Below are 24,642 nucleotides of genomic sequence, written 5' to 3'. Positions count from 1 at the left end.
CTATAATTTTAAAAATAACTGCTGAGGGGTTTTTTTGAAATATATTTATTTGTGTATACATTATTCTGCCTGCATGTGTCCTTGCAGGCCAGAAGAAGGCACCAGATCTCGTTAAGGATGGTTGTGAGCCACCATGTGGTTGCTGGGACTTGAACTCAGGACCTCCGGAACAGCAGTCAGAGCTCTTAACCACTGAGCCATCTCTCCAGCCCCTGAGGTTTTTTTTTTTAAATGAATAAATTTAAGAATTCTGAAGTAATGAAAGTTTTCAAAAGTATAACAAGGTTAAACTATACTTTAAAATAAAATGGTATTCATTCAATAAAAATTTGCCAAGACCTGTACTTAAAGTTGGATATGAAGTGAGGTATGGGGAAATACTGGCATAGTTATAAACTGAGGAATCCTGTATCTAGTCTCAAGAAAGCACAGAGTCCGTAAGTATCTAATACAACATACAGAGTTAAGAACCCCGAGGTTACAGCTAAAGTGCTAAGGAAAGAAGATGACTTCCAGCTTGGGAAATAAAAGAGAGGTTTCAAAGAAAAACTACTCTACGGGACTGCAGGGCAGAATGTGGACTGTGGAAAGGAGGAGTGAGCAAGGTATTGCAGGTAAACAGAAGACAGGGAATAGGAGCCACCACAGACAGAGTCTGCAGCAAGAGACACGGGAGACAGAACTGCTAACCGGGAAGAAGCGGGAACAGCTACCACAGTTTAGGGAAGCTAAGAGAAGCCAATACAATCCAAAGCATATAGTAGGAGAAAGACAGAATGTTGGCTATAATGAAGTAGAGAAGGTATGTATGTTCTTGGCGGTGTGTGTGTGTCTGTGTCTATGTACGTTTGTCTTTGTGTTTTTGTGGGACTCCAAAAGTCAAAGAGGTGTTGGATAGTACAGGAAGTGAGAGGCCAATAAAATGTACAGATAAAATTCCATATGATAAAAGTACAAGATGACATTAATTTGGAAGAAAATATGTTTATAACTACCTTGTTAGGAAGGGGTAAGAGCCTTGACTGGCACTGGAATTAAAAAGAAAGAACTGACCTTTGAAAAGGTAACCAACAAAACTCAGGAGTATCTACAATATGAGGAATTTCTGACAGAATCAGAATCAATTCTAAAGTCGAATTATTAAGTCTTATTTTAAAATAACTACTTTGATAGGTCAGTGCATGCAAAATTACTTTATGTCAAAATAAAATTTACTTTAACCCTAATCAAATGAATAAACAATGTCTATTTCCTGCTACTCTCTTGGCAGAGAGGAACAAAGTGTGGTGTGGGACACAAGCAAATCTGGCTCCTGTCTAACCCACGGATCCTTCGCTGTGATCACAGACCACATTCAGAATCTGGTAAGAGCTGTGGACACTCCATGGAAATTCCACATGCAGGTCCAGTGCATATACAATTCTACTGCTCCAGGAATCCCATCTGCAACTGGATTAAGAGCCACAGACCGCAACTTTGACCCCCAACAACCTATTTCTAGAGAAAAGAAGGAAAAAAGAAAATGACAAGATAATGTACTTTTTAAAAATAGTTGTTAAACCTGCAATCATTTTTCATTTGTTACCTAATAAGTTTATTTTTAAACCCCAATTCTGTGTTTCCTGTATGACATATACATATCACTTAATTTCTACAAGGCAAGCCTCTCTATGTCTGATGGGACTGTATCGTCAACTTTATACAGGTTGGCATGAGAATTAAAGTAGCCTCCTCACCACTCATTACTCTCAAACTAGCTTCTCTGTTTATGCATTTCTAAAAAGATTTTACGTCTATATTTGCCATAGTTCTCCAGCCAGTGCAACTCAGCACCCCTGCGAGATCCCTGAGAGGAAGACCATCCTCCATGTGTTCACAAAATCTGACACATCAGTAATTAGCATCTGTTAACACAATGAAATGAGCCAATGAGAATACAACACTAAGCTTGGTGTCTCAGTATATATCCATTATTACTACTATTAAATGGCTTGGAGGCTAATAAATACAATCCCCCTTACTTAAACCTAGTAAGGTTTCCAGTAAAAGAAAATGAGATACTACAAAACTATACTAACCAAGCCTGTAGTACAAGAGTAAGGATAACAATCAACTCAGTCCAGAAACAAACTCTACCTGATTTTCAAAACAGAGATCAAGGCAATTCAACGGAGGTCAGTCATTCCTACAGATGTGGGATTACTGAACACCTATAAGCAGTTTCCACACAACTACTGCTTTCAGAAGGATCGTTAAGTACATTTCATGGACAATAGCCTGGCTCTGAAGTCAGGTTATTTTGTTTATATTTCACTCCCAATAATCACAAGATTTCTGAGTCACTGTGGCATTAATCTGTCACAATTTCCTCAGCAACAAGCTCCAAGAAGTGAATAGGTAACCTTCATTCCAGGACCCAGAACCAGAGAGACAGAGGGAAACTGCCAAAGCAAAGGGCTACCTCACAGCAAAAAAGCATAAAACATACAAGGAAACAAATTGATAAAGGTTTCACATACTGAAACTACCAAAATACAGGCTGTTTTGTATATTTAAATAAATAGTAGAAAACTAAACAAATATGACATTAAAAATGAAATAATGACAAATAAATGGTCTATTTCTAACAGATTAAGCAGAGCTAATGGAAATGCTTCCGATGTGGTCATGCTGCACTGAAGGGGCTTCATGAATCTGTGGCTGAAGACTACAGCTGTCACCTGTGTGCGTATCCATCCTGTCCCACTCTTACTGTTTGGAACTTGCATTTGACATGAGGCTTGTATGTTATTCTCTTTGAGGTTCTTTGCTTCTATTCTTTGTTTCTACACTGTTTTCTAGATATATCCAAATGAATGATGGCTGGTTGTTCATGCCTGTGGGTTCTTTACTGACTTCAGTTACAGGTGCTTCTAATATTTAGGGAAACAATTTCTTGTCATCCCCTTACAGAGCAGCATTGACCACATCTATAGCATTTCCACTGTATTAGGTGTTACAGTGCCTAAGAAATATGTCAAAATGTTTAGCAACCATAGCAACTAGGAAAATGCAAATCAAAACAACTTTGAGACATCATCTAGTCCCAGTCAGAATGGCAAAGATCAAAACTGACAATAAATGATGGAGGAAGGATGTGAGGAAAGGGAATTCTCATTCACTGATGGTGGGACTACAGACTGGTATAGCCTCTGGAAAACAGTATGGAGAATCCTCACAAAGGTACAAACAAATCTACCATATAACCCAGCTATAAGATTCCTGGTCATATGCCCCAAGAACTCCACATCCTCACTGCTGCTCTATTCTCAACAGCTAGGAAATGGAAACCCTGCCCTTCAACTGACAAATAGATACTGAAAATGTGGTATCTGTGCACTATGGAATACTATTCAGCCCTAAAGAAAAATGAAATAATGAAATTTACAGCTAATTGGATGGAATTAGAAAATACTATATTGAATGAGGTAACTCAGACCCAGAAAGGCAAATGTGGTATGTTCTTTCTCATCTGAGGCTCCTAGGTCCCAATCTTCAGATGTGAGTATACAGCATGAAACAGCCATGGAAACCAGGGAAATATAAAGGAACTATAGGGAGGGGACATTAGGGACAGCAAGATATGAATGGTTTGAAAGGAGAAATAGAAAAATGGGGTGGGGGTTTCAACTGGGGAGGGAGAGAGAAGGCTAAAATAACATTAAGCATGTCTGAAAAAGCCATAATGAACCCTATTATTTTTTACCTAAATTACATATAATACATCTAAGTCTACACGTATACATATACATATATAATTTGAATGAAGCTTTCCCATTTGGGCTGACAATGCTTCCCACAAGAGCCAGAGACTATCTAATAAAAACTCTAATACCAGACCTGAAAAGCCCCTTTTGGTTGTTGGTCAGGGGAGTCCAGGAGACTCTCAAAACAGTACAGGCTATTGCTTTTGCGCTGGTTTGCCTCCCAGAAATTGAAGTTAAGTCTGTACTGCTGAAGACACCATGCACTTTTGACACAGGACCTCAAGACTCTGAACTAGAGCTGACTTGAAAGTCTCCCCCCGCAAGGACTACCTTTCATATTTCATAGTACTATACGGTGCCATGCAAGCTTCCAAGCAGGGAAGCAACCAGTAGTTGTACCCACCTGTGACACCTATTACCACAACGATGACCAGAGTAAGATATCCTGAAGGGTGGCACTCTTTATTTTGGTTAGCACCAGATAAAGCAGCTCTCTAATTGAACTTAAGGCCTGTGCAACTGGAGGGAAATCATACCTGATACTGGAACCTAGTCAACTGAGGCTAGTGAGGTCATGGATCTTAGAGGACCTACTCCACCACTTTACTAGACCAGCATAATTCCTCGCTGCATTCTCAGTCTTTCTCCTCATGCCCACAGATCCACTTACCAAAGAAACTTCTCTTTGCAACGCTCAGAGACCATTACAGAGAACCACTGAGAACAACTGATCGTGGGAGCTCAGTTCCAACTGACACATCCACAACACTCCTGCACCTATGGCTCAAGGAACATCATGAAGGAAGGGCAGGAAGATAAGAGCCAGAGGACCAGAAAATCTACTGTGATCAAGTGTTCACTAGAAATGACATGGAAGCTTCTCCCACGATACCTCTACAATATGGCTGCCTAAACATGACCTGAACAAGTACACCACCAACAGACATGATAACACAGAGGGGTAAATCTCCCATGGCCCCACCCCTAAACAAAGAACTACAGGCAACTAAGGGATGCTAACAGCTGGAGAAATAGTCTTCTCCAGGGATGAGCCCCCCATTGACTGTTCAATACAAAAAGGCTCTGAATTCAAGAAGGAGCAAGGGAAAGTATATGGTGGGGGTTGGAGGAGGAAAGGGAAAAATGATGTAATTATACCGTATCTCAAAAATCTTTTTTCTAAATCAGATGGTAGAGGTAGAGACATGGGTCAGTGGGTAAAAGCCCTCAGCACCAAAGTGGAGAGTCATCTCTCCAAGTTGTTCTCTGATCTCTACACACTCTGTGGCACAACCATGCCCCCACACACACACACGTACATGTTGTGTTGACTAATCTTGGCTGTAAAGTTGATTGCTACTTTGCTGAAAGTGATTTTAAGAGCTATGAACTTTGTGAAGTAGTCTTCAAATACACAGGATCATACTGTCTTCAAAAGGTTAACCTGACTTCTTTTCTACTTGTATCCTTTGTTGTTGTTTCTTACCTGACTGCTCCAGCTAGGAGCAATTCAAGCATAATAACAATAGGAGTGGAGAGAGTCAACACCATTGTCATGTTCCTGACTTAAGAAGAAATGCTTCATTGTAAAGCAGGCTACCAGTCTGCATAAATAGCCTTTACTAGGTTGAAGTATGTTCCTTCTATTCCTGGTTTCTTCAGAACTTTTCATCACACAGAGATGCTGAACTTACTGAAAGCCCTATTTGCAAAAGTTGAGCTAATCATGTGATTTTTGTCTTTGATTCTATTTATGTGAAGGATTGTTTATTGATTTGCATATGTAAAGTCATCTTTACATACTTGGAATGAAACCAATTTGATCATGATGTATGATCTTTTCATTGGTTCTGAAATATCATGTGCAAGTATTTTATTCAGAATTTTCATAGCTACATTTTATCAATGAAAGTGGTTCATGGTTTTCAATTTTTGTTATTTTTTTTTAACTTTTTGAGATAGTGTCTCACGTTGCAATCCTCCTACCAGTCTCCTGAGTGCTAGGATTACAGGCCTGCAGCACCATGCCCTGCACTCAACTTTTGTTTTGCAAACATTAGTTTACAAAAACCAAATGCCTCCTTCAAAAATAAGGAGCAAATTAATAATATATTAGAAAAATTTCCAAATGATGTCAAAACAATTATTTTACTGTACATCTCTGGTAAGGCATATTTTAAGGAAAAAAAGAACTAGAAAGACATTCTAGAAAGTATGTGTTTATATTACTGGTTATTTTTAATCGTTTTAATTTTGTTATGCTGAATATTCCTAATCTTAATTTCAAAGTAAAGATAGGAGTGTGCTCATGATTCCTTCTGTCTCTATTACTGCTGGTTATGTCTACTGTACTGCAAAGGCCTACAGGCAATAATCAACTTAGCAGTGCTGAGTTTTTCTGGTGCCCAGGATGTGACAACTCGGTGTCTGGCAGCTGCCTACAACACTGACCTTTTGTGTCTTTCCTCGTTTTCCTTTTCAAAGACAACAAGCAATGCCGGGCTCAAATCTCCCTCATACTCCTCACACTCTAATCCAGTCTGCCTGCCTCCTCCCTCACACTCTAATCCAGTCTGCCTGCCTCCTCTCACACTCTAATCCAGTCTGCCTGCCTCCTCCCCCCTCACACTCTAATCCAGTCTGCCTGCCTCCTCCCCCCTCACACTCTAATCCAGTCTGCCTGCCTCCTCTCTCACACTCTAATCCAGATTTCAGGGTCCTAGATCTTCATAACTGTGGATGCTGTCACTCTACCTGGTACAGACTCCTACACTCTTTGTACCACATTAGAAGAACAACACAGAGTGGTTTAACTCCAACTTTTCTACTCAGTTATAACACCTATGGCAAAATCCTAAATAATGCACGGAAACACTTTAGTTTTAGTATGGTTGCAGAAGACAAGATCAACATTAATGAGTTATATTTCTATATAGTTATAGTTAAAAAAAAAAACAAACCTAAAAACAAAATTAGTAGAACAATCCTATTAAAGCATCATTGCTAAGAATACGAGAGGGCAGGGTGGGGGTGAGATGGCTCAGTGGGTAAAGGAACTGATTTCAAAACCCGACTGCAGTTCAATCTCCGGAGCCCATGTACAGGTGGAAGGAGAAGACTGACTCCATGAAGCTGGCCTCCACAGGCACACCATGGCACGTACATCCCAAGCCCATAACAATAGTAAATACTCATTGTTTTATTTTTAAAGAGTAAACAACACTTAGGGTGGCTGGGGAGATGGTTCAGGTGGTAAAATGCTTGCCATACAAGTATGAAGATTTGAGTTTGGATCCTGGCACCCAAGCAAAAGCCAGGCATGACAGTGTGCATTTGTAACCCTAGTGCTGAGGAAGAGATGGGTAGAAAATCTGGAGCTTACTGACCAGCTAGCCTAGACAGATCAGCGAGTTCCAGATTCAGTGAGAGACCCTACCTCAAAATAAGGTAGAGGCTGGAGAGCTGGCTCAGCCATTAAGAGCACTTGTTATTCTTGAGAAGGACCCAGATTCAATTCCTAACACCTACATGGTGACTCATAACCATCTCTAACTCTAGTCCCAGGGGTCCAACACCTTCTTCTGACCTCTTTGGGCACCAGACAAGCATGTGGTATGCATGTGGGCAAAATACTTGTACACATATACTAATAAAATAAATAAATCTTAAAAAAATGAGGTGAAGAGTGATGTGGGTGCTTGCTTGTTTTATTAAAGGCGCAAAGCTACACAGAGAAACCCTGTCTCAAAAAAACAAAAAGAAAAGAAAACAAAAAAAAAATTAACTCAATATAGAGTGGGCTTACATGTTGAGAGCTAAAACTATAAAACTCCTCGAGTTGGGGCAAAAGAAAGAAATAAAACAAGCAAGCAAATAAAACCTAGTAAGAGAAGGGGGCTGGAGAGATGAAGGCTCAGCTGTTAAGAGTATTGGCTGCTCTTCCAGAGGATCTGGGTTCAATTCCCAGCACCCACATGGCAGCCCACAACTGTAACTCCAAGATCTGACACCCTCACACAGACATACATGCAGACAGAACACCAATGTACATAAATAAAAATAAATTATAAAAAGAGAAACATTTAAAAAAGAAAAACCTAGTCAGAGCAAAATTCTTTTCAGCCTATTTTCGTACTCCTTGGGGCCTCTGAGTCTCCACCTTCATGGGGCTGCAACACAAATGAGCTTGTCCTTTCATCTGCCTACAAATAGTCTTCAGTTTTTCTCTTCTAAACAGCTTACTATTTATTCTTCACTTTGTTTTCTCTCTTCCTAAATCTTGTTGGTATCCTATCTTCCTTGACTTTTGATTTTATTCTTTTTTCCGAATTACTACAATTGAGGGAGATTTTGACAGGCTGGGGAGGGGGACAACAAAGATAAGCACACATTAACTTCTACAACAACTTCCTTGCTTTTCAAACCGACAAAACTAAGGCAAAGGGAAGTTAAACACCCTACCTAAAACCACAGAAAGCAGATGAGCTAGACCTCTCAGGTCACTTTCTGATCAGTTCTCCACACTGTCCTCAGAATATTATTAGCTTCTCTATCCTTGAAACCATCAAAGCTGGCAATGGACCCCAGAAATCCTTAGGAAGAGGTAAAAGAGAACCTGTTCCTACTGCAGGGAAGAAGCGTACCAGTAGGCAGAGGGTTATTCCGTGAGGCTGAAAATAGAGACTGAGAGTAAAGGTTTGTAACTGAAATGATAACAGTGGGACAAAGCAGGGGCAGGAAGCAAGAAGGAAGAATCAAAGATCTCTAGTTTATCTAGTGTTACTCCCAGAGAAAGAACACCGGAGGAGCTTTAAAAGAATTCCATCATAAATAGACGTGCAAATCCTAAGTCCTAGTCTTAGTTTTGTGGTGGTGGTGGTGAGAATATTAAATTATCTAGAGATCAGGCATTGTGGAGCCCAAAAGTAGAAATAACAGTGGTTTATATATAGTCTTGCATTTAGACAAAACAGGGTATGCGCAGCAGGAGTACTTAAATATTGTGGCCTCAAGCAAGTAAGTGAAACTGTACTTCACTGAAAACCATTTCACATAAGATATTTAATCCACAGGAAACGCTAACCTGATGAGTCAGACAACATAAAAACATCCTTTGTTTAATGAAATGCAGAGGTAAGAGACTGCCGCTGCACAGTAAGAACAGCTGTAATTTTATATTTTTGTAATCAGGAATTCCACTTTAATTTAGGGGGGAAGGCCTGTATTTTGTTTCGCTACTCACCCAAAATGAGGACAACATAGTCACTAACTTCTTTTACCAAAAACTAAGGATAAAACATATAATTTCAATGTACTAGAATGGCCTCTGTGGCCTCATTACCTAACACATTACTGACATAAACCTTGGCTCTGTTTTCTTACACTGTATAAGGCTAGCCTCACACTGTTTTGAGGAAGAGCTGAGGTAATATGGTAGTTTGAATGTAACTGGCCCCATAATCTCATAGGGTGTGGTACTATCAGGAGGTGTGGCTTTGTTGAAGTAGGTGTGGCCCTGTTGGAGGAAGTGTGTCACTGTGGGGGCAGGCTTTGAGGTCTCCTATGCTCAGGATACCGTCCAGTGTCTCAGTGGACTTCCTGTTGTCTGCAAGATGTAGGACTCTGCTCTGCTAGTACCATGTCTGTCTGCATGCCGCCATGCTCCCCACCATGATGAGAATGGACTGAACCTCTGAAGCTGTAAGTGAGCCACCCTCAAATTAATGTTTTCCTTTATAAGAGTTGCCATGGTCATGGTGTCTCTTCACAGCAATAAAAACCTGAACTAAGACAGATGGCATACATGTGGAATCACTATAAACCATGTAAAGCAATCTAACAGAAAGTCTTTATTCCAACAATTCTGGAACATCTCTTTTTATATTTAAGACAGCAATATTTTAGTAATGCAGGTGGCCAAGGAACAGGCCTAACTGGACAGTAACTGCCTATATGAGAGTGAACAGCAAAACTGGAAATTTCAAGATAGATGTTGACAGCTTGGGAGAAAATCTTGGAGACTAATGTAAAATGCTCTTCTAACCACTGAGAACTGAATGGTTTGAAGGCTAGCTGTGCAGTCAGATGAGGCCGGCAATAGACAGCAAAGGTAAGATGGTTTTACATAAGCAGGATGCTGGCGTGTGGGCTGCTGTTTGGTTTGAAGAAGCGAGCGCTCCATGGCCGACGTTCCTGCGAGGTGCAGAGAACTATATTGGTCAGAGTGATTCACAGGAGTGAAGAGTAAATATGAAAATGTGTCAGGAGCACTGTGTTTGATTTCGTTCCCTTTCCCTTTCTGCATGCACTCATAAGTGAAATATGATCACTCCAAGGGAGCTCACAAAAAATATGAAATTTTTATATCCAAATAGAAAATGAACTCTAAGTGATAAGGTATTATGCCACGATTTAATTGGTAGGCCTTTTTAAAAAAGATTTATTTATGTATGTATTTTATGTATATGAGTACTCTGTCTACATGTATGCCTGCACACCAGAAGAGGGAATCTGATCTCATTACAGATGGCTATGAGCCACCATCTGGTTGCTGGGAATTGAACTCAGGACCTCTGAGAGAGTAACCAGTGCTCTTAACTGTTGGGTCATCTCTCCAGACCGAATAGGCCTTTTTCTTAATGGTTCATTTGACAACTGATGGTGCTTTGTATATGCAATATTTTCTTTATTCTCCTAATAACAAAATTGTGACTGATTTGCTTATTTAACTCTAAATTCCCTTTGTATTTTCTTTACTTGCTTCAAAGTGGTTAGGTAATTGGAACTCACATTTGCTGGTGGAGCGAGTAACACTCAGAGACAATGAAAACATGGCGTTTCCCCAACAGTTTAGCACTGTCCACTCTAAATTTAAATGGGCAGGAGGGGCAATAGACTTAACAGAAATGAGATTTAAAACTGATTACCAAACCAGATGTGATGTGCATACCTGTGGTTACAGCACTGGGAGGCTGAGGCAGGAGGATCATCAGTATACAATAAACAAAGTGCTACTAAATTGTGTTATACCTTGAATAATGAGTCTGCATATACAGAATCCTATTTTCTCCTCAAAACTGAGTAAAACTAGTCTTACACATTTTTAGGAAACAGAGTGAAGATTGCTGTAATTATTGCTAATTAGTAAAGCCAAGAAGGGAATCGTACTTTGCTTTTTAAAACCTATCTTCTTAGCCGGGCAGTGGTGGCGCACGCCTTGAATCCCAGCACTCGGGAGGCAGAGCCAGGTGGATCTCTGTGAGTTCGAGGCCAGCCTGAGCTACCAAGTGAGTTCCAGGAAAGGCGCAAAGCTACACAGAGAAACCCTGTCTCGAAAAACCAAAAAAAAAAAAAAAAAAAAAAACCTATCTTCTTCTACAGGACAGTAGTAGTGAACCAAGAGTACTGAAATAGAGTTGAAAACCATGTCTGCAGGCAAGTCCAAGCCAATCCTTCTATTTCTGTATGGCTCGTGAGTTGAAAGTGATGTCTGAAAGGTAGGAAGAGAGAGAGACTGCTTAATGACATATGAAAATGTTATGGTCAAGGTAGGAAGCTGCTTTGGATTCCAACTCAAACAGTTGTTTTAAAGGAACAAGAGCAAAGAACAGCAGTTGATATTCAAACCTCGGTGTCTACAAATAAAGTACTATTGGAGCACAAATCCATTCACCCTACAACAGCAGAACTCAAGGTCTGTGACAACCGTTCTATGAGGCCCTTCATGGAAAAACTGCTGACCCTGTGTAAAAAGGCTAGGTGCCACAAAGACAGCAGAAAGCAGGACACACAGGGGTGCACTGACCAGGCAAAGCCTTAGGAGAACCTTATGTATTCACCAGATCAAATTATAAAAGGATTTCTTTACCTTGCTACTACAGAAGGAACAAAGACAGAAAACCCTTTGCACTCCAGGAGTTTGAATTTTATAAAGGGAAGCATCAATTTGCATTAATTTACCACACGTAAGTCTGACATAGTAACGATGAAAGAGAGTAAAACCAAGTAGTAACACACAAAAATTAACAAGTGAGCGGAAATACAGAACATGTTATGGGTGCTCAGGTGACAGGGAGAGAAAAAGAAAGGGCTGGAGCAGCCTCAAAGAGCTGCACAAGAGTAGGACTTCAGAATGTGAAGGGAAAGGGACCGCAAGCAAAGTAAAGGTAGCAGTTGGCACAAGCAAAAAGCCTTCAGTGGACTGGTCGTGTTGCTCAGTGGAAAGGAACATAATGGCATTCATGCAGCCTGAGTTTAAAACTCATCATCAACCGACAAATAAAATGCTAATGCCACTGTCTGAGACATAATTATGGAGAGCTTCCGATGCTTCCACTTAAAAGTGCACAGCTTGACTAGTCCCTAAACTTGGCAGAGTCACCAGGATGTAGGTAGCATCTCCTTACAAAATAGTTTTCAGTCAGAGAACAAGAGATGAACAGGGCAAGAGCAGAAGAAAAAAAAAAGGTCCTACAAAATGAAGCTAGTGTAGAAATAACTGCTAATAGATATTACTCTGCTATGTGGACTTGCTTTCGGGTTAGGGGAATCACAGAAGAAAAGATATTTCGGAGGCAGATCTGCAGGCGGATCTGTGAATTTGAGGGCAGCCTGGTCTACAGAGCCAATTCTAGGCCAGCCTGGTCTACACAGAGAAACACTGTCTCAAAAAACAAAACAAAACAAAAACCAAAAAAAAAAAAAAAAAAAGAAAAGATAATCAGGAATGGATCCTTACAATAAAGAGACCAGTAACAAGTATGATTAGTTTTAAGTCTTATAGACACCCCTACTGTACCTACAATTTGGTGAACTAAAGTATAAATCTATTACTCTATAAAGTTTAAGAGATTTTCATAGGAAAGGAAATACAGCTCTGGCTATGCCATCTCCAAGGCACCAGTGGGGAAACAGGAACGGGGTAACCAGGTCTCTATCCGCGGTCAGCACTTCAAGTTTCAGAAAGGGCTGGTGATGGCTTACCAGAGAACCGTGCCATCCACTCAGCCTGATGACCGGAGTTCATCCCTAGGACCCACAGGGTGGAAGGGGAGGTCCAGATTCCTGCAAGTTGTTCTCTGACCTCCCACATGCGTGCACACACAAAAACTAAATAAATGCAAAATTAATTTTTTAAAGGTGTCAAAAAAAAAAAAAAAGAAAATAGAAAACCCTGGGGGAAAAAAAACCTACCCTAAAGAAGCTCTTGAGAAGAGAGATTCACATGGTTATGTCAGATGTTAAGTGTCTACCTCCAAGGGCCAAACAGCTACAGCGGTATCTATCCTACTAGAAGATACCAAAGGAAGAAAACTATACCATCAACTAAGGCAAGAGGGCAGCGAGAAAACTTTTATCCTGAGAGAACAAGAAAAAAGAAACGTAAGTTGCCAATTTTAAGCAAATGGCTCAAATATAGACCTGAAGATCTGTTTAGAGAGTTACTGATGAGGCATGACTTCACAGGAGCCGTCCCAGACACTCGTCACAAATGCTCTAGACAAGGAATTGCAGCAGAGGCTAATACTGAAGTTTAATTGCAGCCAGCCACTTCAATCAAGGCAGTGCTGCTTTTAAGATGTCCTCATTAGCAGTACTTTAAAGAGAACAGAAAAAAGCAACCAGATGGCTGGCTGGGAGTTGTAGTAGGGTTGGAGTGCCCATTACTAGAGAAAAGGACACCCTCTTAAAGTAGAAGTTGCAATTCAAAAAACTATATACAATTTGAGTCAAGCCATTAGAAATTATCTAACTCAAATCTTGCATTAAGGAGGAAACCGCATAGGTTCTGTTATGTATCCAGCATGGTTTTAAATTCTGCAATAATAGCATTTCCATTTTAAAGATGGCTCAGAGAGGCACTTTTTTGGTAACACTGGAGATTGGATATACTCAAGTATATCTGGTGCCAGACCATTCCTTCTATGATACCATGATGGTTGAGGTCCAGCCAGAGAAAAAATAACCAACCAGAGCTACATAGCTTTCTAATCACAGATTTCTACTTACACCCCTAAAGGTCTGTGGTTGAGGATATGCACAGATATATGTTGTAAAAAGACTTGACAGGAAGCAACATCAGTTTTTCTGATGGGATTTGAAATGGCTGGAATTTTCTACATATTCTCTTAGTCAATCTTCAAACTATAGTGATGGCATGTGCCGAAGATAGTAGTCGACACTGCATTTGGAACATCTAAGTGTGGCATCTAACCTTTTAATGGCTTTATTAATTAACAGCTTCCTGGGACGGAAAGTGGGTCAGCAGATAAGTGGCTGCCACCAAGTCTGTCAGCCCAAGTTTGATCCCAGATGCACATGGTGGAAGGAGAGAACCACTCTGGCAAGCTGTCCTCTGACATGTAAACTGAGGGACACCACAAACTAAAACAATTTTTAAAAGTTTCTTCTGGGGCTGGAGAGATTGCTCAGTTGTTAAGAGCACTGGCTGCTCTCCCAGGACCCAGGTTCAATTCCCAGCACCCACACAGCAGCTCACAACTATCTGTAACTCCAGTTCCAGGGAATCCAACACCCTCACACAGACATACATGCAGGGAAAAGACCAATGCAATGAAATAAAATTAAATTAATAAAAGAAGAAAAAGAAAAAAGAAGTTTCTTTTCTAAAAGAAACTATTTCAGCCGGACGGTGGAGGCGCACACCTTTAATCCCAGCACTCGGGAGGCAGAGACAGGCAAATCTTTGTGAGTTTGAGGCCAGCCTGGTCTACAGAGCGAGATCCAGGAAAGGCACAAAGCTACACATAGAAACCCTGTCTCGAAAAACCAAAATAAATAAATAAATAAATAAATAAATAAATAATAATAAATAAAAAGAAAAAAGAAAAGAAACTATTTCATAGCCTGAAAGGCCTTTTCTTCCCCCATTCCTGCCAATCTGCCCTCAAGTTATCACTATCACAATCAAGTTATAACTACCACTCAAGTTATGGAGAGCTCACTAGGTTTAAAAATCAAAAACAAAAGCTAATTACTCTTTTGGAAATACAAAAGTAGGTTTGCTGATAGCAGGCAACAACAGACCTTCTGTCAGAAGATCTCAGGTGAATTTTAAGTGGTTTAAATGTGGCAATAAGAGGAAGGCAGTGGGAATCACCTCCTTTACCCATAGTGTAAAGAAAAGAAGAGGGAATTTGTAGTTAAAAAAAAAATTCAAAAGCCAGGCGGTGGTGGCGCACGCCTTTAATCCCAGCACTCGGGAGGCAGAGCCAGGCGGATCTCTGTGAGTTCGAGGCCAGCCTGGGCTACCAAGTGAGTTCCAGGAAAGGCGCAAAGCTACACAGAGAAACCCTGTCTCGAAAAACCCAAAAAAAAAAAAAAAAAAAAAAAATTCAGCCAGGTGGTGGTGGCACATGCCTTTATCATAGCACTCAGGAGGCAGAGGCAAGCAGATCTCTGTGAGTTCGAGGCCAGCCTGGTCTACTGAGTGAGTTCTAGGAGAGCCAGGGCTACACAGAGAAACCCTTTCTTTGAAAAAAAAAAAAAAATCCATGCTCTTACACTTGTTACTGCTGGAATTTGGGGTAGGAGTCATTGACTACCACACAGACATGTCTAATTGCACAGCTCTTTCATTCTTTTCCTGACAGCAATGAATCAGCATTGGTCTGAACAAGTCATAATAATCACATTCCTATGCCACTGATTTGGAAAAATAAAGATGGAACAGGCAGAATTGCAACAACCATCACAATCACACTGTTAACAAACAAGAGAAGAAAAGCCACCGTTGTAAGAGCAGCAAAAGAAAAGTCAAACCAAGTCTGGGAAATGAATGGGAACATGATGAGGGAATCAACTCTGGACCATTCTATGAATAATGAATATCCACCCCAGGAGTGGTAGCACACACCTACAATCCTATCATTCAAGAGGCTGAAGGCTAGTCTAAGCTACATAGTTAAGAGCCTGTCTCTGAAACAACAACAAAAGTTTATTCTGTTAGAATTCAATAAGATAAATGTGAATGAGGGGAAAGCTACCTTTTCCATCTGTTAAAACAGATTACTAAATCTCCTCTCATGAAAAATATAGCAATGACACAAATAAGCCAACAGAAAAGGAGAAACACATCAGAAAAAACACAAATCTATGTGAAATGTGTCACGTAAGAAAGATATTACTGTAATCAATGAGGAAAGGACAATTTCTTTACTAATATGAAATTTACATAATGGGAAAAAGACTTCGAAGAAATAGTATTACAAAACCCAACCTGTAGACAGCTAAAACTAGGCCTGTTCCTCACTTAACCCAACACAGTATATTTAACAAAAATGAGAAAGGGCTTTTATGTGACTTAAAAATACAAAAGCAAGATACTCCAGATGATATATCAAAATAATTTTAAAACAACTTTTTCACATGGGAAAAAGATATGCAAAATAAAAGGCAACTGGGAACTATTTCTGATACCAATAACAAGAAAATATCCCTAATACATGAAAAGCTGTAAAGAACTATTAGCAAACTGCTTGGCAATTTCTTCAAAAGTTCAACCTAATTTACATATGACCTTATAATTCCAATCTTAGATTAGCTACACAAGATAAATGTAAACATATTTCTACACAAAGATCTCTATGTAGATATTCATGATATCATTATTCCTAAGAATAATAAAGTAAAACAACAACAAAAGTATCTATCAACTGATTGAAAGGGGAGTATATATCCATACTATAGAATAAATTGAGTCATGGAAAGAAATGGTGATACATGCAATAACATGGATGTATCTTGAAAACATCGTGCTAAGTGAAAAAACCTAGTTACCAAAGATCACCATTTCCAGAATGGGTAAATTCATAGAAACAAAAGTAGATTAGTAGTTGCGAGGGGTTTGGAGAAGAGTGACAGCTCTAGGTAGTTTCTCTGTGCACAATGAAAATGGTTTAAAATTAGTGGGAATCATTGTGCAGCCTGGTAGACAGAATAAAACCAATTAATTTCATTTATTTATTCATTGTGGTGCTGGGGATCAAACCCAGGGTCTCCAGCATGCTAAACACATGGTCTACCAGCAACCTTTATCACTAGCCCAAACTGCACACATTAAAAGTATGAATTTTGCATTATTAAAATATAATTTCTGTTGGGCAGTGGTGGCACACACTTTTAATCCCATCACTTGGGAGGCAGAGGCAGGTGGATCTCTGAGTTTGAAGAAGCCTGATCTAGAGAGCAAGTTCCAGGACAGCCAGGGGACACAGAGAAACCCTGTTTTGAAAAACAAACAAACAAACAAACAATATATAAAATCTATTTTAATATAATAATTATATTAAAATAAATTATATATGTATATGTATTATGCATGTGCATCTAATCTATTTTAATATAATTTAATTTAAAAAGTAACAAATCAGAAACAAGAGAGATTTAGTTTTTTAGTAACTCAATCTGTGACCGCCAGCAAATCACTTCACAGTACTCTTTCTCTCCTTCTGGCTGAATTAAAACCTTCCTAAGACACCTGGTGTCCATAACATTTTAAAAGTTGGACGAGAGACTACCAGAAATGAATAAACACATAGCTTGAGAGGAAAGTAGCTTGCATAGCCATAGTCTCAGCTACCAAAGGTGAGAGCATACCTAAGACCAGAAGCTGGTGACTGGCCTGGGCAGTGTAGTGAGACCCTACAGCAGAAAACCAAAACAGCTAATCATGTAAGAATTTTCTTTCACAAAGTAAAAAGCCCTTCCCACAGTTCTCCAAGTGTAACATCCACCAGCTCTCAAGAGCTTACAGGTCAGGAACCTTGTGTTTTCTCAGGTCTTAGCCTATGCCCACAGCCGTCTGAAGACAGCAGAAGAACTTCCCGGGTTAGACAAGAGAACACTCTAGGAAGACAAGTGGTTGACTGATGGAAACGCTCAAGCTAGGCGCTAGACCTTATTTGTCTTATTCTGAACACCACACTCTTTGGTCTAAGAAGATCAATCAACTAAAAAATCTGGAGTCCTGGGTTTGAATGCTGTTTCTGCCTGATTCTGTGGTATTAGGCAAGCCAATAGACATTTGTTAAAAGAAAATGTTACCTGAGCATATGGTGCCTGACTATAATCCCAGTGCTTTGTCAGTCAGGAGAATTAAGGGTTTACAAGATATTGACTCAAAAAGAAAGAGTGGGCATGGGGGAAGAAAGCAAAATAACCCTCCATCTTGCCCTGGTTTAATTCATTGAACACAAAAAAAGCACTAACTTCATTATCTTAAATCTTATAGAAACGTAAGTTTGTTTTTGTTTTTAATAGTATTGGGGCTAGAGAGATAACGCAGTTAAGAGCACTCCCTGCTCTTGTTGAAGACCAGAGTTCAGATCGCAGCATCCACTTTGGGTAGCCCACAGCCACCTGTAACTCCAGCTCCAGGGGATCTGACGCCCTCTTCTGGCACCACATGAACCTGCATTCCTATGTATACCCACACACATCCAAAGTAATCTTCTTTAAAAGTAAAACTATCGATAAACCATAAACAAGTTGAGTAATGAACAGCTTTACTACCCTGTAGTCTTTCCAACAGTAATGGTATGCACTCAAGCAGAAGTGTTTAAGAGGTTCTCCCCTTAAGCCTTTCAGAGGTGCAAGGCAAGTAAGGACCCAATCCAAAATGAGAGTAGCTTCAAAAGCTGTAATAAATTCACAACTATATGACTGTGTTATCCAAGAGCATCTATTAAGGAATTACGCCCAGGATTTCAGGCCTTACCCAAGAGCAGCACTGGTATACTTGAAAAGGAAATGGATCCCAACAACTAAAGCTAGTTCTACCATACACTAGTTGGGTGACTTTTGATCAGGTACAAAATTCCCTTACTCACAGATGGGGGTGGGGATCTATTTTGTAGGGCTGTAAATAGACTAAACCAAATAACATAATAAAGTTGCAGTGACAATGCAAAACATTTTTAAAATTAAGTGTTATCACTATTACCCATGAATACATTGGAATTTCTAAGTGAAATTTGAAAAACCAAATGATGGAAACTCAAGAAAATTTATAAACTTGGAATTCATAAAATTAGAATAAACAAATGTACATAAAGTTTAGTGAAAATGAGGCAAGAGAGCAGGATGTCACAGTAAACATTTCTAATCCCAGTACTAGGAAGCCAAAGAAAGAAGACTGCCTAGAATTTGAGCCAGCCTAAGAGACCCTGTTGCAAAAAAACAAAAACCAGTTGGGTGTGACAGTCAATGCTTGCAATCCCAGCACTTGGGGGGTGGGGAGAGGCAAATGCAGGAGAATCCTTCAAGTTCAAGATCAGCCTGGTCCACATATAGTGAGTTCCAGGCCAGCCAGGACTACACAGTAAGACTGTGTGTCCATCAAACCAAGGCAGGGAGGAAGTGGTAAGCAAAAAGCAAGTAGAAGGAGAAATAAAAATGGATGCTTTAAACTGACAGAAATGAGATTTGTCAAATCAGGACTAAGAAAAATGAATCTGAGAGTGACAACATGGACAACTCAAGTTAGGTATAAGCAAGGTGATACCCATGAATCAAATCAATAGGTCTCTGTCTAGACACCTAATCATACTACCTAGAGCCCTACCAATTAACTTTTAAGTGCATCTTACTTAGTAGCAGGAATATTTGAGTCTTGGTTTTCACATTTACTTTAAAATAAAATAAAATAAATTCCTCTGCCTTTGAGTCTACCTTACAGTGAAAACACAGACTTCTAGGACTCTCAGGTTCCTCAACCACAAGTCACAGTAGTAAAATGGGACAGTTTCTAAGTTTTCTTTCAGCTTTATGATTCTAAGAGGAAGAGTCTCTTTTTACTATTAGCATGAGACTTCTTAGAAAGCTTATGTACCAATATGGAAGAAGAAAAGGAAAATAACACTTGAGGACCACATACACATCTGCTCTTCTCTTCATAACACTATGACAACAAAGCATTTTTCTGCAGGTTTGGTGGCATACACCTGTAATCTTAATACATAGGTGGTCAAGGCAGGATGATCAAATCCAGACCAACCTGGGCTTCAAGCAAGACCCATATCAAACAAACAAACAAACAAACAAACAGCATCTTTCTAAAGCATTATCTTATTTTCTGGAATAAGCAATGACCTAAATCAATAAAACCAAAGTTTTATTATTTATTAAAAAGGATAAAGTACCAGCACCTATAAAATCTTTTAATGAACAGATTTTCTCTTGGTATTGTCCCCCAATTCTTCATTTTCAGAAAACTTACTTTGATAAAGTGAGGTGCTGAGGTCTACCTAAACTTACCCCAAGCATATAGAATTGTTTTTAAAAACTAGCATTTAGATATATTTGTACAGATGAGTACCAGTATACTGAAAGTTGGAATTGTAGTTAGGAAAAACAAAAAACAGCTACTAAGCCAATGTGTGGCAGGAGGATCAAGAATTCAAAGTTAGGCTTGGCTATATAGTGAGGCCATGCCCCCCCCAAAAAAAACTAAAAAAAAAAAAATCAAGAATAATCATTAATTTTATATTAATTTTAAGGATATTTTCCAAAATAATGGTATAAGTCAGCTTCCATATTCTCTTTATTCATGTTAAAAGCTTAAAAGCTCAATCTTTATGTCTTTTCATGACCAATCTTTATCTTATAACAAGCCTTTCATTTTCCCTTCTATTATGCATCCATCAATCTATCTTCAGTCAAAATATTTCCATTTTTCTACTTATAGATCATAGGTCTCTTGGATTCTGACTTTTCCAACCATTTTCACCACCCCTCCACCTCCCGTTTTACTTTGCAGGATTCTCTTTCTCTTCATTCCACTGTTAATCTTCACAGTACGACATTTGTTATCTTTTGGACATACTGCTTCTGTGGAACTGAATGTATCTCTTTGGCAATCCTTTCCCCAAGAATATCTACCAGTTTATCTCTTGAATCCCAAATCCAACACATCCCTCTTTTCTCTTTATAATCAGCAGTCCTCTAAACCCAATGACAATTCAATTCTCTCTACCTTCTAGCAACTCTCTTTAGTGTGTTCAACTATCACGCTTTCTCCAGCAACCAAGTATGCTGTAACTCGGCACAAGTCTGGCAAGGACCTAAACTTCCAAAGCTGCTCTCAGGAACTCAGCTGGTAAGCTGGGAGTGTAGCTCAGTGATGTGGCATTTGTCTAGTTCTGGGTTCCATTCTCAAAACCACGAATATGAATAAATGTTTTTAAATATATCACACACACACACACACACACACACACACACACACACACGCACACTACTCCCTTTCCAGCAAACTGCTTGCCCCCATTCTATGGCTACTCTCAGTGCCTCACTAATTCTAAATCTCTAGACCAGCACATAGCTTCCCTCAGGCCCCATTTGCTTGGAAAAAACAACAACAAACAATTGCCCACACCTTTCTCTTTTAGCTTCCCAGATTTTACCTCCCCAGTGCTTCCATTTAACAAACCTAATCCTAGTTATTTTTTCTCAGTCTCTGGAGATCAATGGTCACTGTTCCAAATTCAGCTGTCTTCCTCATCACATCCCACCTATTTCCCTAGCCTCTTGGCTCACTCCCTTTAACAGTCTCCTGGCCATGTTCTCTACCTTTCTTTAGGCCTGTTCTCCAAGCTTTTTAGTTCACTCTCTCATTCTCTGAACCCAACTCTTACATTTCTGGAAACTTTTTCTATACCCCTGAGGTGAAAGTCTTCTTACTCCTGGACAACTTACTTGATCCACCAATTCCCCTCAACTTTTTTCTCAGTCATTCCCTACTCCCCTCAGCTATGGCCGATTTCTCCTCATCTCACTGTCTCACTCTATCTCCAGTCCATCACTTCTGGAGTTGCTTCCCGTCATCTCTTTAAATCATCCTTTCATCTTTCTCAACCTTGTCCTTATTCCTCTCTCTCTCCAACAATGTTATCCGTCCTCCAATTTCTTTTCCCTTAGCGCCTCACCTAGTCCCCGAATCTACCTGCTACTCCATCTAAGCATCTCCAGGCCAACGCCAGCATTTCCTTCAATTCACAGCGTCCCTTCCCATGGTACTCTGAACGCCCAGACACCATTCTCCAATGGCCTGGGCCTGGCCTCCTGGGAGAGAGGTACAAGTCACGTACCCCATCCGCATCTTGGCTCCGCTCTGACTGCCCCCGCTGCCGGGCAGAGGAGGGCGAGAGGGTAGACGGCCGAGGTGCATGCTTTTTTCGAGGGCCGACATCAAGGAGAGGCCGCACGTCGACAACAGTGGCCGAAGCTCTGTCCCACGATACGTGCAGTACAACCGGTCACAGCTCACTCCTCTAACGACGCCCAGTCGCCTTTGGACAGCACCCAGACACCGGCAGCGCCGCCTACCGCCCACTGGATCAGTAAACCCCGCCCCCTCGACTCGGCGCTTCCACCGGAAGTGCGCAACAGCTTCGCACAAAGGAAACTGGGTAACGGAGTCTGTGGATCCCTCAGACTCTTATCAAAGAGAACTCGACAACCCTCGACGGAAGAAGGAGTCCTCCTGAAGGCAATGCATGCTGGACAATGGAGTCCTCAAATGGTGTACCATTTTGCGCTTGCGCAGCTGCAGGTGCCCTGCCGCAACCTCGCAAAGGTAGGGAGGCAAAGCATTCTGGGTGTTGTAGTCTACTCGCCGGAAAACATATTGGCGCCTTCCCTTGGCACCTCTTTCCGGGAACTGTTGGAGAGAGTTGCTTCTTCCTGCGTCCCAGGCTTCCCAGCGGCGCCCGTTGCCGGGGAACGCAGGCGCCGTGGGAAGGGATGGCGGGAGCACACAGCTTAGGAGCTGGCACCTGTGTTGAGTTGGTCACGAAGGGCCCGGGCTCGGCATGAAACAACGGAAAGGCCAAGGGCCTGGGGGCGGCCGTGGGCGCAAGAAGAGAGGTAACCTATCTGTCGAAAAGTTGAGGAAAGCATAAAAGGGCGAAAGGAATTCTGAGACTTCCATCTGCTCCGGTTAAACAAAACAAAAGAGGACGGAACAGAGAATATCCAGGCGACTAGAAAGTTAAAAGACAATACTTTTATTTTAAAGAATAGAAAAGAAATAGTGCCTGTGGGTCGATAAATGAGGCAGTGAGGGTTAATAGGTACGGATAGGAGAACAACAAAATTAAGAGTGTCTTTTACGACAAGGATAAATGTATGTGTGGTAGTAGGATTTGGAGTAGGGGGAAATGATATAAGTATCTCCCGAAGAGCCTGAGATGATGAAAGTGTGTGTGGTATAGGACTTCTTCAAATCAGTAACCCAAACTGACCAGAAGAATAGGGATTGTTGACCGTAGTGACAGCAGTTACTGTAGGAACTCAGAGCAGATCATGAAACTGAAAATTAAATATGTGACCGTCTTCATTGTGTCACATTGGGTGACCCTGACTTTTGAGATTATAATTGTCTCTTTAGTGAGGAGAGCGCTATTGAGAACAGTGATGGTACATGAGATCATCGGGTTAGGGACTGAACTGAAGCCACAGTCTGGGAAAGAATCTTGTGCAAGCTATCTAAAAATCAATAAGGCAATTTTAAGGTAATGCCTTTCCTGCCAGCAATGATGGAGCTTCTGAGAAGAAAGATGCCCAGTGCTGGTGTTCCCAGTGTCAAACCAGTCAAGCATTGGTTGGTAAGAAGAAAGTCAAAGTAGAAATGCAGTGGAAGTATAGAATAGAATAACCTTGCTATGGCATATGCATATACAGGTACACTTATTATATGCATGTATATGCATATACTTTTATATCTCAGCAGATTATCCCTGCGCTTTGTGGTGGATCTTTTCTCCACTATACAGAGCACAAATTATTTGTTTTAGTTGAAAGAACTATTCTTATTTATTAATCAGATAGATTTCAGTATATTTTCTTCTTATGATATATGATCACTCCCCAAAGAAAAAGAGAGATAGAAAGATGTATACATAAATGTTTTTATTTGTTGAGACAGGATCTCCCTCTGGACCCCAGGCTGGCCTTGAACTTGAGATCCTTCTGCCATAGCCTTGCAAGTATTTTTCTTCTTTTAAAGTCTTCTCTAAATCTTTCAGGAAAGGCACTGATTGAAAGGAAAACCAGGGTTGCAATTATTGTTTCATTTGCATTTTGATTCATCTTTTTGAAATCTAAGATTTGAAGTTAATAAATGTTATAAACCCAGAACTAAAAAAATACCACCAAATCTAAAGATGTTAGTCTCCATCCTTCTTGATTGTGTGATCTTGGCAGCAAAGATAATTTAAGATGGTCTTTGCTGAAATTCTAAGTTATGTTGATTCACACTAAATTGTGTGTCAGGGGAACTACTGTTTCATGTTTAATGTTGGTTTTAAAATAAGAATGAGATCAAGATAATGTATCTTAACTGTGGATTTGCAGCAGTATTTAACAAAACTTCCAACTACTGTGCACTGGAATAATTATGTTTGTGTTTTTCTTTTCTTTTTTTTTGTTTTTGTTTTTGTTTTTGTTTTTGTTTTTCGAGACAGAGTTTCTCTATGTAGCTTTTGTGCCTTTTCCTGGAACTCACTTTGGAGACCAGGCTGGCCTCGAACTCAGAGATCCGCCTGCCTCTGCCTCCCGAGTGCTGGGATTAAAGGCGTGCGCCACCATCGCCTGACTGTTTGTGTTTTTCAAGTAATATCTTTCAATTAAAGCAAAGTTTGGATTAACATGCCTTACATGGGCTGTTCCTTACGTAAAATTACCTGAATGCAACCTAAATACTTAGTATCCAACTCCTATAAATGACCAGGTAGGCTGGTCTATGGCCTGTTTTTCTAGTTACTTCTCAGTATTCGAACAGGTAGGAAAAGCCTTCTCCTTAGACACTAAGTAGTTTTGTTTATTTTTCATTCAAAGAGCATATTACGGTGTGGTGGTACACACCTTTATCTCAGCT

General features: G+C 40.2%; 1 protein-coding gene across 1 annotated transcript in view; it reads left to right on the top strand.

The window, feature by feature from the left end:
• The first annotated feature begins 22,406 nt into the window (after positions 1-22,406).
• The window catches only part of C2cd3 (C2 domain containing 3 centriole elongation regulator), a 117,698-nt gene continuing 115,462 nt past the window's right edge, over positions 22,407-24,642 (top strand). Inside the window, exon 1 of the mRNA XM_059270563.1 lies at positions 22,407-22,631. Within this exon, the coding sequence (XP_059126546.1) occupies positions 22,577-22,631 (55 nt within the window). The 5' untranslated portion in view covers positions 22,407-22,576. The remainder of the gene's footprint in view (positions 22,632-24,642) is intronic.

This window comes from Peromyscus eremicus, chromosome 1 (assembly GCF_949786415.1).
Source record: "Peromyscus eremicus chromosome 1, PerEre_H2_v1, whole genome shotgun sequence".
Classification (NCBI taxonomy): Eukaryota; Metazoa; Chordata; class Mammalia; order Rodentia; family Cricetidae; genus Peromyscus; species Peromyscus eremicus.
Note: the sequence above shows the minus strand (reverse complement) of the source record. Positions and strands in the feature narration are given on the sequence as shown.